Source organism: Microcebus murinus, chromosome 9 (genome assembly GCF_040939455.1).
Source record: "Microcebus murinus isolate Inina chromosome 9, M.murinus_Inina_mat1.0, whole genome shotgun sequence".
Taxonomy (NCBI): Eukaryota; Metazoa; Chordata; class Mammalia; order Primates; family Cheirogaleidae; genus Microcebus; species Microcebus murinus.
Window position 1 is genome coordinate 22,979,086 of NC_134112.1, and position 15,929 is coordinate 22,995,014.

A 15,929-nucleotide genomic window follows, 5' to 3' on the forward strand; every position below is an offset into this window, starting at 1 on the left:
AAAGATGGGCAGCTCTATAGGGCTGCTCCATTATAATTTTATGGGACCACCATCATATATGTGGTCCATCCTTCACCAAGATGTCATTATGCAGCACATGACTATATTAGGGATAGATGGTAGAAAACACAGAAAAGACAGCTCAACACCAAGCCCTTGGTGCGCCACCATTTAGAGAAAACCAAAAAAGTAAAATGCTCCAAATGAAGCCAAGAGGTAAAGAAGACTCAGGCAAGGAGTGATCAATCATGTGGAATGCTGGTAGGAGGTCCGCTTAGCTAAGTACTAAATATTGATTCAGATATATGGAAGTTGTTAACAACCATGGTGAGAGCAGTGCCTTTGGATAGGTGAGGTCAGAAGTCAGACGTAAGTAACTGAAGAATAAATGAGGTAAGGAAGTGGAAAAATGTGACAGCAACTCCATCAAGAAGTTTGGCTATGGAGTTCAGCAGAGGAATAGGATAGTTCAAGGGAGTTTTTTTTTTTTTTTTGAAAGATGGGAGACTTTAGAGTATGCTGACTTGTCAATGGTATTGACTGATACAATAGGTAGGAAAGACTGGAGACGCAGAAGAGACTGGAGACGTAGAAGAGAGAGAAGATAAGCAAAGGAGTGATAATCCCGAAAAGCTAAGAGATGATGGGGTTTAGGGTGTATATGGAAGCAATATATATTCAAAGAGAAAAACAGCCAAGATCTTTCTAGAATTAGTAAAAGGCACAAAAGCTCCAGCTTAAGAAAAGCTAAATGAGGCTCAAATAAGATAAATAAAAATATTCTATATCTATATAGATTATAGTGAACTTGCAGAATACCAAAAGACAAAGCAAAATCCTAAAAACCAGGTAACCTGCAAGAGAACAGCAATTAGGGTAAAAACAAACTTTTTCTCAGCAAAAAAAGAGAGTGATTATAGAAAAATTTCATCAAAGTACTAAGAGAAAAGTGTTGCCCACCTAACTTTTATAGCCAGCTAATTATCTATCACCCAAGAGCAAGAGTGAAATAAAGATATTTTCAAACAAATGTCAAGAGTTTCCACTCACAGATCCTCACTCAAAGAAATACTATTAATAAAATATATTTCAATGAGATGCAAATTAAACCTAGGAGGAAGGGATAGGATTCAGGAAGCAAAGGTAAATAAGAAAATGGGTAACTATGGGTCAATCTAATCAAGCCCTGTCTGCATAAAACAATAACAATATGACTAATTTTAGGGGACTTAAAACCAGAGTGAAACCAGAGTGGAAGATTGAAGGGGAAGAAGAGAGTTAAAGTATTCTAAGGCCCTTATAATTTGGGGAATGTAATAAGAGCTACTAATTATTGATGAATATTTCAAGTCAATTATGCATACATTAGATTTTGAGTATACACAGAAAGAATGAAATGGAATCCATCAATTTAAATTAATTTAAAAAATGCATAAAGGAAACAGAAATCAAGATTTGATTAAGCCAATAAAATGCAGGAAAGAAGAAAAAGGAGCAATAAAAACAGTGAATAAAAAATCCTTATATATCTCTAATTACAATAAACGTAAGTGGCTGTAATTCATCCTATAAAAGATCGATTTTCCAATGATATTTTTAAAATCTTTTCAAAAGCACAAAACATAATGTGAAAGAAGTGTTGGAAGTAAAAAAGTCATATCCAGCAAATGCTAGCCCATAGAAACCCAGGATAGATCAAATATATATACTTGCATTATTAGTGATAAAGATTATCATAATAGAGTGATATATTTTTACTAGAAAGATATAATTTTGAGCTTATATGTGTATGACAACATAGTCTCAAAAAATATAAAGCAAAATTTGAAAGAATTATGAGGCAAAATTGACAAATCCATAATCGTGATTTTAACATCTATTCACAGAAACTAATAGATCAAATAGCCAAAGTTAATATACTAAATAGTAAAGGGACCTCATATCCAGCGAATCAAAGAACACACACTCTTTTAAAAAACACAACATTTACATAAACTAACCACATATCAAGCATCAACATATATGCAAAAAATCCAGACTATATAAACCATATTCTGAATATAATACATTAAGATTACAGATAATAGCCAAACCCTGGTATGTTTGGTACAATATATTTGGTACCAGTAGTATAGAGTGGAAAGATAAGAAACCAAATCACACATATATAGAGACTTGGTATATCTCAGAAATGGCATTACAAATTAGTGGGGGTAGGATGTCAGAGAGGTGAATTATTTCTATTTTCATCCACCTATCCAACCTTCCATCAACTTACTATTCACTCGTTTGATACTTACATGCTGATTGTCTACTTTGAACCTGGCTCTGTACTAATCCTTGGATAGACAAAGTTGAAATAGATCAGAGGAGCATGAACTCCTTGTGCTCAAGGACCTCATTATCTACAGGAATAAATAGGCAACGTAAATAATTATGTGCCAAGTGATGCAACAGAGCAGGTAGGAGATCCTGTAGTAGTATGATAGAAGAATGAATTATTCCTTGAAGGTTGAGGAAGGTAATGTTGAAATGGGCTTTGAAGGATGGATAGGAATTCACCAGCCTGGGAAAGGTGGACCTGGTGGGGAAGGGATAGTGTTGATTCAGGGCCAGACGATTTGAGGATGACATTCCAGTAAGAAGAAACAGCATAACCAAAGATCAATGAAGGTAGCCTTGATTTTTGAAAGGCATTCTTTTCTTGTAGGAGGTGCAAATAATAATAATAATAAAAGCAGTGATATCATGTTATACTCTGAAACATCTCCAGTGGATAAATTAACCTCATGGCAAATATCTCCAAACCTTGGGGTAAAAATGAAACACAATGTTTAGAAATTAGGAAAGCAGCTACAATGTTTACTACACACTGACAAAATGTATATTGGCAAAATAGAAACTAGTTTACTGATTGCTTCCGGAAATACAGGGTAGGCTAATCACAAATTTTCTAAAATTTCACTTTTTGCCAATCTTTAAAAAAAAATTCAGCACATCAAAATTGCATGTAATGTTTATTAGCAATGTCTGTATTTACCCACATCCTTTCTCAACATGTATCCTTACTGCCTTTAATCTCATTTATCCAGACAAACAAATGCAGGTAGATATCTTTGAACAGTAAATAACTCCATGTGTCCATACATAGTCCCACAGAAATAAAATTAAGTGGGAATGGAGGCTGGATGCAAAGTTAAACATTGTTTTAGGCCCACTGCCTAACTTCCTTTTTGTGTGATGGCCTACTGTTTATTTTCATGGCCGATATATTGTTCACTTTTCTTTTGGATCCCCAAGGACAATCTCTAGACAGTAGGCTACATGTCCATGCTGAGGGTATTCTCTGGGCCTATTTTATTTGGGTTCAACTTATGTTGACTCTCTAAATGAAATACTCCATATCTTGAAAGTCAATGATCAGCTTTTCCCATTCTCTACAGTCTATTGATTTTCAAGAATATCTTTTTAGAAAAAGAACATTTTGAAAACTTTAGGGCAGTAACCGAAATATTCTAGACAGGAAGAAAATACCCCAGACAGGAAGAATGTCTGTCCAAGACTATTATTCTTGGGCATGGTCTGCCTGGAATTCAAAAACCACACCAAACAAAAAAAGATGATATTACAGGAGATAAGGTCTGTTTGACAAACAGCTCAGGAATGGCTATGTAGGAAAAACAAGAGCAAGAAGAGCTGTCTAGAAAAATCTTGGGCGTATAGTGAATATCCCCCACCCTGACTCTAAGTGAACAGGATGTTATTTGTCTCACGTCTGCTAAATCTGGAAGGCAGTGTTCTCTCTTTGGCAGGTGTCTACACTGATATGTCTTGATGGGTCAGTGTAGATACCATCCAAATGTACAATCAGCTCAGCCTGAGATCTAAACTGTAAGAAAGGGAAAGTGCTATTTATGGTGTGCTTTTTCTTATCAGTATACATCAGGGTTTCTTAGCCTCAGTATTATTACATTTCGGGCTGGAAAGTTCTTTGTTGTGGGGGAACTGTCATGTGCATTGTAGGACTTTTAGCAGCATCCCTGGTCTCTACCCACTGGATGCCAGTAGCACCTCCCAGTTGCGACAAACCACAAAAGTCTCCAGACATTGCCAAATGTCACCAGTGGGAGGGTAGGAGGGAGTAACCTCGACTGAGAATCACTGGTATAGACTAAGACCATATTGCTTCCATTTGCCATTTTTATTACTTATATTAAATACTGAAACTTTACTCTTTTGCTGTGCTCTGAAAAGGACTCTTTGGGTCAAAGGCAGTTTTTTCTTAGCTACTTTATGTACAAAGAAGAGGGGGCTGAAGATGGCCAACACCATTTCCAGCTACAAGTCGCTGGGTTTGAGGGTTCCAGTCTAGCTTTTGCCCTGAGTTAACTGAGGGGCTGAAATGCAGGCACTTGACCTCCACCCCACAGGTGGTCAGTAGCACAGTCAAGGCCTCCAGATCTGTGCCAAATGTTTTTCCTACAACTTACTGTATTTCCTACAACCATGTGACATTTAACTCATGGGAGAAATCAGGGTAAACTTTGGACTTTCCTCTCTTGCGAGATCAGATGAAATACCGACCTCGAAGTGAACCTTTTCAGATGTAAGGAGAAAGAAAACAGCAGAGGGAATCACTTAGTCTGTGACAGAGTCCCTGGTTTCCTCCAAGGGCCAGCTCAGCAGTCGCTGCAGGAGAGTGGCTTCCCCACTGCTGTACCGCAGAGCCCTGGATTTGTTTCGTTAGCCGCTGCTCTGATAGGTTTAAGGTAGGATTTAATTGCTGAGACACTGATTGCCTCAAAGCTTTTGGGAATCTCCCAATTGCATAAAGTAAGATATTCTTGTACTAACTAACTCTGTGTCACGTTTCTGAGCACATCAGAACCAGCACTCCTTTGACATTTGACACTTTCCTGCTCAAAAACCTCCAGTGGCTCCCTCGTGCTTCTCTCTCTTGAGGTTTCTCAACCTCAGCACTATTGACATGTAGGGCTGGATCCTGGGCATCGTAGGGTGTTTAGCAGCATCCCCGGCCTCTACTAAATGCCATTAGCACACACCAGGTGTGAGAATCGAAAATGTCTCCAGACATTGCCAAATGCCCCCAGGTAGCAAAATTGCCTTGGTTGAGAACACTTAGTAGAGGAAGCGTTGACAACTCTTACATCAACTCTCTCTTGCACTTGGAACATAACCAGCCTTCAATCCACATTTGCTGAGTAAAAAAATGAATGGCTAAGTAGCTTCCTTTTCTTAGAACTTTCAAAAATGTCCACCATGTACAGTGATCAATGGTGCTTCCACCCTTACCCCAACAAAGCACAAAAGGCATATTTCTCTGGACTTAAAATGCCAGAATTACGCATTTTAGGATAGTCCCTTTGAATTTTGTGTTCTTTAGACTAAAACAAACTCAATATAAAATTGATAACAGCTAAGCACTTGCTACAGGTCAGACTCTTCAGAAGATGGGTTACATTTGTGAAGTAGCTTGGCTAAGCCACTTCCCTGGCGTTTGGCCTAAGCAAGGTATCCCAGCAAAGTCCGTTCTCTACCACGGGGCTCTGCTGGTTTGCAGAGGATTAACAATGACAGTGCCCTAGTTCCAGGGAGATGAGAGATAAGCTTTAAGTCAGACCAAGACAGGCAAAGAAGACATCCACCTACATAAGTACCTTGTGCAAAAACTGTTTCCCCACTTCCCTGAAATCCCACCATGAATGCAAATCCTTTGAGTAAAAGCATCATGCTGTGAAGTCTCCAAAGGACCCATTTAAAACATGACTACTAGATTAATTTAGCTGTCATTTTCATGAACATGCACTTTTAAAATGAGCATGCACTATCTGGGAAGCAAGAGTAATGTGAATCACAGACACCTAAGAAAGGGACTTTGAGTAACTTACTGGGTTAGTATGTCAGGAATCAGGTGATATTTTGAATTAACTATAATGTGTAGCCTCTCAGCAGAAGGGAAACCTTCAAAGAATGAGGTGCAGAAAGAGAAGCTCTGATCTAGAAGTCAGGGCTGGCAGGTCTTAGCAAGTGGTTCAGTGGAGCAACTTGGCAGACAAGAGCAACCAACGCGAGCACAAGAAACAATCCAAGGGTAGAGGTGGCGGTTCTGTCAGAGACAAATCTCATTTGTTTCCCAGTTTTGTTGGGGGTTAGTCCTGGTTTCAAAATGGCACAACAGTGACTGGCACCCTGGATAAAAGACTGGCCTGAAAGAGAGACTCCTCCTTATACCCAGACAGACGGAAAACAACAACTAAGCTGTGCTACAGAATGCCTGGGCTTATAGTTATTAATATTAATAATAATATTTGGGCTCAGCGTAGCTTTGTGGTTTATTTTAAGCAGAACCCAGTGGAAAAAGAATGGACTTTGACGTAAAACTTTAAGGGGAATCCTTCAAAACAAGGAAGAGAGGATCATAGCTGACATTTTTGGAGTATCTGCCCAGGAGGGGCCCTTTGTCATACATATATCCTGGGCACTGTCCAACCCCCCGGCACCCCACAGCCCCATCTATGGGTTTACAGGCATCAACTCTATGGCCAGTGTTTGGTGATCAGGGTAGACACTTGGCCCAAGTCAGGCCATTTTGATTCTATCTCTGGGAATTTGGAATTGGGATTTTTGTGGTTGGCCTTGTAAAATATAAACCAGGGAGTTACTGGCCATGTTCTGTAGACCATGTGGACTAAGACATTTTTGTGTGGGGAAAGAACTGAGGAGGGAACTGGGGAGGAGGCTGATACCCAGAGAGCAAAGAGCAAGGAAGTGGCAGCAGCAGGAAAGAGAGAAAGAGAGAGAAGCAGGGAGGGGGAGGAGAGTAGAGAGAAGGGGGAGGAAGGAAGATGGAGAGAGAGGAGGAGGACTGGAACATGAAAAAGAGGGAGGGAGGGAGGGAAGGAGGCAGGAAGAAGAAAGGGAGAGAAGGTGGGAAGGATGGAGAAAGAGAGGGAGACACTAGCTCCAGGTGTAGTCCCAACTCCTGTCTCCTCCCCTGCCTGAGTGCTCAGTATTCACTAAGGGGGGCTCTACGAGACCCTCCAGTGTAATAAATCTCTCATTAAGGCAGTTTCCAGGGGTTCTGTTACTTAAAAATAAGCAGTTTCTAACAATTACAATGGCAGAGCCAGGATACAGGAGAAGATAGATAAAAATGACTCCTCCTCATAGCACTTTGGGGGCAGAAGCCACATTTTCTTCATAAAGCCCAGGACTTCCAGGCCTATTTATTCCAGTCTCTGAGTCCCTAATTTTATGTTCAAGACAATAAGCTTTGCCCTTCCTTTGAGTTGTTCTTTCTAGATTTGTTTCTGGCAAAGCATCCTTTTATGATTATTAAATAAAACAAACAAAAAAAACCCCACGACCATTCCGAAGCCAATTTCTGCTGGTGCCAAAGTGCAGGTGCAATATGCAACTGTCCCTGCCCCCCAGGCATGCAGAAATAGGATCGGATGGACAGGAAAGGCTGACAATGCAGGGCACAAAATATTGGGAATGATGGGCTCCCATGTTTTTATGAGGTTGAGGAGGAAGAGGAAAAGAGAGGCATGTGCATGGGGAAGCAAACATGGCTCCTTCCAAAGCAAATGACCACCAGACTGATAAGAATCCAAAATAGGTATAGAAATCATAAATGAGCCTCAAAACCCAAACTGGGAGGTGGTGGTGCTGCCACATCCTGGACAGGTATCTTTGCAGTGACACCAAGAACACATTCTCAACCTCCTGCACTTCCAGTCCTGGCCTCCAACAATGCCCTGGATGGGCAGGCATGTTTAGAAGGAGCATGCTCCATGCACACACATGAAGGGGCATGGCATGGGAACACGAGGCTCCTGGCGCAAGCTCTGTGGGTAGAGTGGGGGACATAGAAGTGTAAGTAGTGCAACCGTTTCACTTATGCCCCGACAGGGACACTTTTGAAAGGCACCATATGGCATGCCAGGGCAACAGGAGTAAAGCAGGGCACATAGACCCCCGTGTATGAGAATCTGGGTAGCATGGCAAGGTTAGTGTCCCTGGTCAAATGGGGAGGGAGAGGTGGCCCGGCACATCCTGAAAGCCCCCGTCTCTGCAGCACAGTCTGATGACCCTGGCAAGGGCTTGCTACCTGGAACCACTCCAGCACAGCCAACACAAGTGCGTGCAACACACAAACCACACATGAGGGCAAAACGTGGGGTGAGGGGGGCGGGAGGGGGTGCAATTGCAGGTAGACGGGGTTACATGCTTCCTCCTGCCATGGACTGATAGCCTGCAGCGGGCCAGGCCCTATTCCAGACCTTGGGGTTTCTGCAGTCAATAAAACAGAAAAAATCCCTGCCTTTCCCCAGGAGGGGAGTTTCCATTGGGAAGGGGAAGGTAAGTAAACAAATAAACACTTAACCGTCAGCCCGTGATCAGTGCTGCGGAGGAAAGTGAAGCTGGTGGGGGTGGGAGAGGGACACAGTGAGGTGGGGTACATGTAGTTTGCCCCTTGACCATCAGAACTTTCTGGGCCTCCGCTCTCCATCCACATTCCACGTGGGGAGGGAGGAAGGAAGGGTGTCCTGGAAGTGCCTGGGCGGAGGGACAGAGCATGGCAGCAGAGAGTGGCGCAGGCTTACAGGCTGGGAAGGTGGCAGACCCCAGGGACAGGCAGAGCAGAGGGGTGGCCAGCACAGCAGCCTCTGCCAGCTCTGGGGCCTCAGGGCCATCATTCCTCCACCATCTGGCCCCACCAGCTGATGACCTAAATGTGACAGATCCCCCCTCTCCCCACGGTCTCCTCCCTGCACTTTATTCCCCCTGGCTCAGTTCTGACTCCAAGCTTTCCCTTGGGTCCTCTGCACTGCGCCCGGAAGGCCCTTGCTTTCCTCTGTGTAATTAACATCGATCTATTTATCTATCTGGGCTTCAGCTGACCTTCTACCTCCTCTGTGAGGCTTCCTGGTTAAGTGTGGGCACCTACAAGGGCTGCCCAGCACCAGGGAGCCCCCTCTTCTTTGAATTCTCTCAGAAACAGGTCTCTCTCTCTTTTTTAAACACATCATCACGGCACCGGCTTCAGGCCCTCTCCTGAGCAGGGCTCTATACCCAGTTTCGTGCTCTGCTGTCTCCGTTTTGGAAGTCTAAGTTTCTTAACAAGGGACCCTACATTTTTATTTTACACTGGGCCCTAAAACTTATGCAGCCAGTCACGCATAATCTCATATGTTAATGTAAACTAATAGCCACATCATAAATTTGATTATAAAGTATATACTCTGAATATTCATGGGCCACAGCAAATAGATGTTTCTGATTTACTACTAAAAATGGAAGCTCACCAGCTATTTTAAAGTTTTGGGGTGCCCTTACCACACCTGTTTTCATGTAGAAATGCTTGGCAAAGATAAGAAACCAAGAATGACTAAATTTCATCACTGTCTATCAGAGCAGTGAAGCATTGATAAGAAAAATCGATAAAACCTTTTCTTTAGAGACGTTAAATCAATAGCCATGGAAATTAGCAGTGGTGCCTGGGCCAAAGGATTGACACTTAAAAGCAATTAGATTACATCTAAAGACCTTTCTTTGTGCACATGAAAACCTTTAATGAAACTATAAACTTTAACTAATAGTGCTGACAATGCATCATTTCAAGGGTGAGGTTAGAGATCCTTCCTATTGAGGGCTCTGGGAAATATCAAAGTCCTTGTAGTGGGTTGCATTGCATACTCCCAAAAAAGTATGTTCAACTCTTAACCGCTGGCCACTGTGCATGTGACCTTATTTGGAAATAAGGACTTTGAAGATATAAGTAAGATGATATCATACTGGATCAGGGTGGGCCCTAAGTCTAATGACTGGTGACCTTATTAGAAGAGAGATACCAGTAACAGAGTCAAACAGAGAAGGCAGCAATATGAAGATGGACACAGATTGGAGTGATGTGTCTACAAGTCAAAGAACTCTAACGATTGTCAGGAAACATAGAAGCTAGAAGAGAGACACAGGATAATTTCTCTTTCAGAGCCTCCAGAAACATCCGGCCTACACCTTGATTTCAGACTTCTGGCCTTCAAGACTGTGTGTGAAATAAATTTATGTTGTTTTAAGCTACCCAGTTTGTGGCCATTTGTAATGACAGCCATAAGAAACTAATAGAGTTCTCACAGATATAAAGTACTTTTTAAAAGCTGAGGGGAAAATGTGTGAAATCTAAATCTAAATCATTGAAGTCACTCATTTTCTCTTTAAGCAAAGAAGAACAAGTATTGGCTATAGGATAAAATGCATTCGAAGAAATGACAATAATCATCAGGACTTATTTCATTTTCTATTACACCTAATTAATGAGAGAGGAAGAAAGAGATAGTAGAAAAAAAAGAAAGAAAAGTATGAAGAAGTGAGGGTAGAAAATAAGAAATCCAAAGACAGAAAAAGCTAAACACAAAGACACAAGAGGCACAAAAAAGATGACTAATAAAATAATAATAGAAGCTAACAGCAAATGAATGCTACTAGGTGCCAGAGACCATGATAAGTGATTTACATGTATTCTTTAAACCTCACGGCACTCCCATTTTACAGATGAGGAAATTGAGGCTGAGAGGGTCAAGTTCTTTGCCAAAGATCATGCTATGGCAAGGAGTACAGCCACCTGATCACTGTGCTACATGTGGCAAGGAAGCACAGTAACCCAAACTGTTGGGCCTCTGGGTTTCTCTGGCCTGAAGATTTCTAGAGCTCAGGCATGAAGTGTTATTAGGATGGACCATTTCAAAGAAAGTGCCTCATTAAGTCAACTACATAAACAGAGATGCAGATATAAAAAGAGTTAAATAACTGTGAACAGCTTTTCTCTTGATAAATAGGTTTCACTTTAGAGAGGAACCTATTAATTTCACCATTCCTTCAACAAATACCTATTAGTGTCTAGCAGGTACAAGTAACCCTAGAAAACTCAGGCTTTAAATGAGCAAAAAATGCACCTGCATACATTGTTGAAAAGTACATAATTATTGCATGAAATGAGGCACAACTGTAATTTGCTTCCCAAAGCTTTTGTGCTCAGAGCTGAATTTTTGTTGTCTTAGACGGGCTTTGTCTGAGAAGTGAGGGCGGTGAATATGTGCTCAGCAGCGGTGACAGGGAGCTTTTCAAGAGAATGGAGCACTAGTTCCCAACTATGGAGTGCTGGAAGCTTCTATTCATTCCTCTTGACAAAGCTCCTGGGTAGAGCAAGGGAGAAGGCTTCTTACCTGGGATAATAGTCCTGACTGGGGCAAAAAAAATCTTATTATGGGATGAGGCGTCAGACTCTACTGGCATATTCGAATCTCAGGTAGGGGGCCTCTATAGACCAGGGTGCAGACAGGGCCTGGAAAGTTCTATTTGCTGATAAGCATGAAGATGTGATTATTATTCTTTTTATTGAACCCTTATTATATGCCACGTCCATTATATCCCCAAGTGATTACTTGAATTATAAATCAAGAAAGCTTCAGAATAAAGCCTATTAGAAGTCAACATAAGTAAAAGCTAATGTACAATTAAAGCATAAAACACAAATTCCAAGCAGATGGCAGGGCACTTTGATAAGAGTTTTCTTTCTTTAGTTTAGTGGCTTGTTACTAAAAGCCTGCTGTTATATTTATAGCACAGACCTGCTTTTAGAATGTTCTTCCAAAGACCATGCAAAGGTCCCCTTTAGACTTGGGGGTGAGCTGTGGGCAGACTGAGGATGGAAGGGGCAAAGAAAAACAGTGAGGCCGCCTGCCCCGGCCCCAGCCACTTACTCACAAGGGCAGTGGCACGAACAGTACCATTGAAAGCCACAATCCACTGTCACAGCTACTCAGAGTCTGCTAAGTTTCAAAGATGTCTATTTAAAACATGGAAGAGAAACGCTCCTGTCTGGCTTGTGTGTTTCTCTCTAACAACTTGTCTATTCTCTGCCTTTTCTTCTCTCAAGAGCTGTAAGTTAGAAGAGCCCACAATGAATAGATAATGAGTTTTTAAGCAAACATTTTAAAAGTTGCTGGTGTTTTCCAGTGATAAGTACTTAATATATCATGTTGGTAACAGTACTATTTAAGAAATAAGTTTCAACTATCTTTTTGTTTTAAAACATCTTAAGATTAATTTCCTATTCAGAGATCTAAGATTAAAAAGACTGAAATTAGTTTTGAAAGTATCAATCAACTAAACATGCTTGTGTGTTTTTAACATAAGCTCAGACACAAAATACACATGGAAAAAATATTCTATGCAAACATAGAACTCCAATTTCTTAAAGCCCAAAGAATGGCAGAAATACATGAAAATGTGATTCTTCATCCTTTTTAATTCCAATTTCTTAAAGCCAAAAGAACTGGAATTTTCAAGAGGAAGGAAAAGAATTTACAAGTCCAAGATGATCCATCCTCTCATCCATATTAGAGATTTCTGCTCAAAGTCAGAAAAACGCTTTCTTAAGGCAAAATAAAAATAAATAAATTAAATAAATGAGGATAAAAGTAGAAAACAGGGTTTAAAAAAAATGAAGATTTTGTATGCTCCAAATCAGACCTGTCACCATTCAGTGATGGGAGAAATATCAAAAGCTTTGGCATAGAAGAGAACCTATATAATGTAATTCTTCACCCTAATGCTAAATATATAGGGCTGTATAATTTCATCCCTCAGTTCAATTATAGCATGCAAATGCCTGAGCCACTTGCTTTCTAAAAACAGATGCAGGGAAACAGACCAAACTAACACGAATGTACATTTAATGGATGCACATTTGTCCTTATGAAGGTTTGGAAAGCAACCAAATAAAGTGGTTTCTTTTGTCACCTCTGACAAAGGGTTATCTAGTTCCAATAGTCACTTGGCCTACTTGGCCCTAAAGGAAACAAGAGTTTTAAAAGAGAAGACAATTCACATTTTCTCTCGCCTGCCTATTCTTCCTGGATCCTTTATCTCCACTCTCTGCAACTTTCAAATTGTCAGCCCATTTGCTGGGGCAAAACCTTCAGCTCTACCCTGTGTCTCCTCCCCTCAACGGCATCTCAGGTTAGGCGATTTGGCATCAGAATCCCTTCTCAGCCCTTCTTGGAAAACACATTAGGGCAAAGGAAACAAGCCATAATTTTCCGATGGCAGGCCCTTTCTACAAGTGCTACCCTGAAATAAAGATAGCAGTCTTTCCAGTTTATAAATACCCACTTAAACTCCCACCAGGTTTCCAGATCTTTTTGTTTGGTCTGGTGAGCAGGACAAAGGCTGTGACCATGGGTGCCCCCAGCACCCGGAGCACAAACAAAAACTACGGGATGGCATCTCCTGTCATCATTTGCTTTCACAGCTGTCTCCGCGTAAAGGAAAGGAGTTAGCATTAACTGAAAACAAAAGGCAAAACACAAACCGTGAAACAGGCAACTGTTTTCACTTGCTCGGAGACAGCAATATTCCTGACGGCTGCTCCGAGTGGAAAAGTACAGCTCTAGTTTCTCCAGAACATCTCTCAATGCCACAGATCGGGCATGCTCGGTTTTTCTTTCCCTGGACACGGGACCATGAAAAGGAAATGGGCCCAATTCCCCAGAACTAAGTCGGCATACAGATAGGTGTTTCTAGGTGTGAGCACCAAGAGAACTTCTTGCTACTGTCTCCAGTCTGATATGACACAAATCAATCGTGTTAATCTTGTAGTTAAGTGGAGAAGGCAAAGGAATTTGCTGTCTCCTGACTTCACAGCCAGGGACCAGATGGAAACCATACACTGTACCTCTCCACCTGCCCTTTTGTAACAGAAGGAAGCATGCAGAGGCTCGCTTACCTTGAAGTTGTGTGTCTTCTCATAGTTGAAGTGGTTGTCATTGTGTGTGAGGGCTGCCCTTCGAACCAGGGAGGAGATCTGTGAACAGGCAAAGAGTTTGAGAGGGGCCCAGAGAAAGCCGCCTTTGACTCCCACCTTCACCCCCAGGGCCACGGCCAGCAGCTCTTGGCGTTTCCTGCCCTGCTTAGACTTCCGAACTACAGCACACTTTTTCTCATTTTCCAGCCACAGTTCCTGGGAGAACATTGTGCCCGGATCCCAGATCTTTCTGGTTTCCCCTGCAGAGCCCGGGGAGCTCCGTGCCGTCAGGCTTTTCGAACCGCAGCTAATGTCAGGCAGCAGATTTGAGGCAGCTGCGTCCTGTCTGCAAAGGCCTCCGGCATGTGACCTGGAAGGCCCGGCTTGAGTGACGGAGGGGTGGAGGGGGCTCCGCTTCTGAATAAGGACGGGCCTGTTTTGTGCTATTTCCTAAGGCCAACGTGTGCCTGGAACAATAGCACACATTCATGTGCACAGCAACCCCCAGGAGCGGTCTCCAGTCAGCCACTGAGGACTCAGGGAGGCAGGGGCAGGCGGCTTTATTTCTCCTGCTGCAGCACATTGTAAAGCAGAGCCCTCTCCTCCTCGCCAGCATGGCTCACACTCACACGCGCACACACACCCCCCAAGTAGCTCTGATGTTCAAAGACTGAGGCTGCATCCAATTATGCTGCGGCTCTGAACCTCATCCTGGGCTGAACTCCAGCAGATTAAACCTTTAAACCCTGATGATCGTTTAATCTTATAGGGGTAAAGCCTATGTCTCTTGTTTTAAATCTGCCTCAGCACTTGAAAGCTTAATTTTTATTCTTATGCATGCATTAAATTGAAACAGCCTGAGCACCAAACGGGGTATCAAAGAGCAAAGGGTTTCAGCTCTGAGTTCTACATTCAAAGTTGCAAAATCAAAGTTGCAAAATTAGAAGCAGGATGTCTTGTTTCAGGAGACCCCTCCAGTCTCTCTTCTCCCCTTCCTGCACAAACCCACACAGACAGCATTCCTTACCTAAAACCAAAACATTCCCATTGCTTTTCTTTTAAATAAAACATCTTCAGCGTTCATTCTGTTAGTGGCCAAGCCTATAAAAATGCCCTCCTTGCTCTTAAAAACATCATCTGTTTAATGGTCTCATGGTCCCAGGTCTTCCCATTTAATAGAAGTAAGGAAATCATGATGTCTTGAGAGTATTCCTGATCCACCGGTGAAATTTAATGCAGCTAATGCCAGACAATAAAATCACTGCTTTAGGAACTTGAAAGCAAGAACTAGATGGCTGGATCTTTATGTAAATGATGGTCTGTGAGTTTCATCCTGTCCTCTACTGAGACAGGGCCCCACACTCCAGCCCCTCTAAGCAGCCTTGTGGAGAGTAACCAAAGATCAGTCCTTCCCTTGAGCCATTCTTTATTTCCGGCATCACCATCACTTAACTTGGTTCAAAATTCCATCCTCCCATTCCATCCTCTTGCTACCTTCGAAAATAACCGCCAATTTTTATATTGTGCTATTGAGTACAATAACTTCCATTGTGCCAGATGATGTTCAGAAGGTGTTAAACGCACTTATTTAATCTTCAGCACGTGGGCATGAGGAACAAGATTTCTATTTCCATTTTTTTTCAGGTGAAGAGACTGAGGCACCCAGAGATAAAGTGATTTGCCCAAGGCCATGCAACTGGTTCAAGTGGCAGAGCCAGGATCAGAACACAGGGCATCTGTGCCCATGCCCTGAGCTGTACGCCCTGCTGCCTCAGTACACCAGTGTGCTGCCACATCCTGCCATCTGGTCCTGCCAGGTGCTTTATCTGAAATATCGGTTGCGTCTGCCTTCTCCTTACCATTCCTGCCCCGCAGTAACTCAGACCTTTGTTATCTTTCCAGGCCACCTTATACCCAGCTGCGCAGCAGTCTTCCTAATCTGGTCACCACTCCCCATCTGCTCAGGAAATGCCAGTGCTTCTCCAGGGCTTAGCTGTGTCCTGGCACCATGGGTACTTCACAAGCTGGTCCCAATGTGTAACCAGTTCATTTTATTTCCCTACACTCCCCTCCATAAATCCTCTGACATGCTCCATTT

At 42.3% G+C, this 15,929-nt stretch overlaps 1 protein-coding gene across 2 annotated transcripts in view; it reads right to left on the reverse strand.

Moving 5' to 3' along the window:
• The window catches only part of CHN2 (chimerin 2), a 290,524-nt gene that overhangs the window by 20,161 nt on the left and 254,434 nt on the right, over nt 1-15,929 (reverse strand). For both annotated transcript variants that reach the window (XM_012735895.3, XM_012735900.3), the window contains one exon: nt 13,814-13,891. In XM_012735895.3, the coding sequence (XP_012591349.1) occupies nt 13,814-13,891 (78 nt within the window). The remainder of the gene's footprint in view (nt 1-13,813; nt 13,892-15,929) is intronic.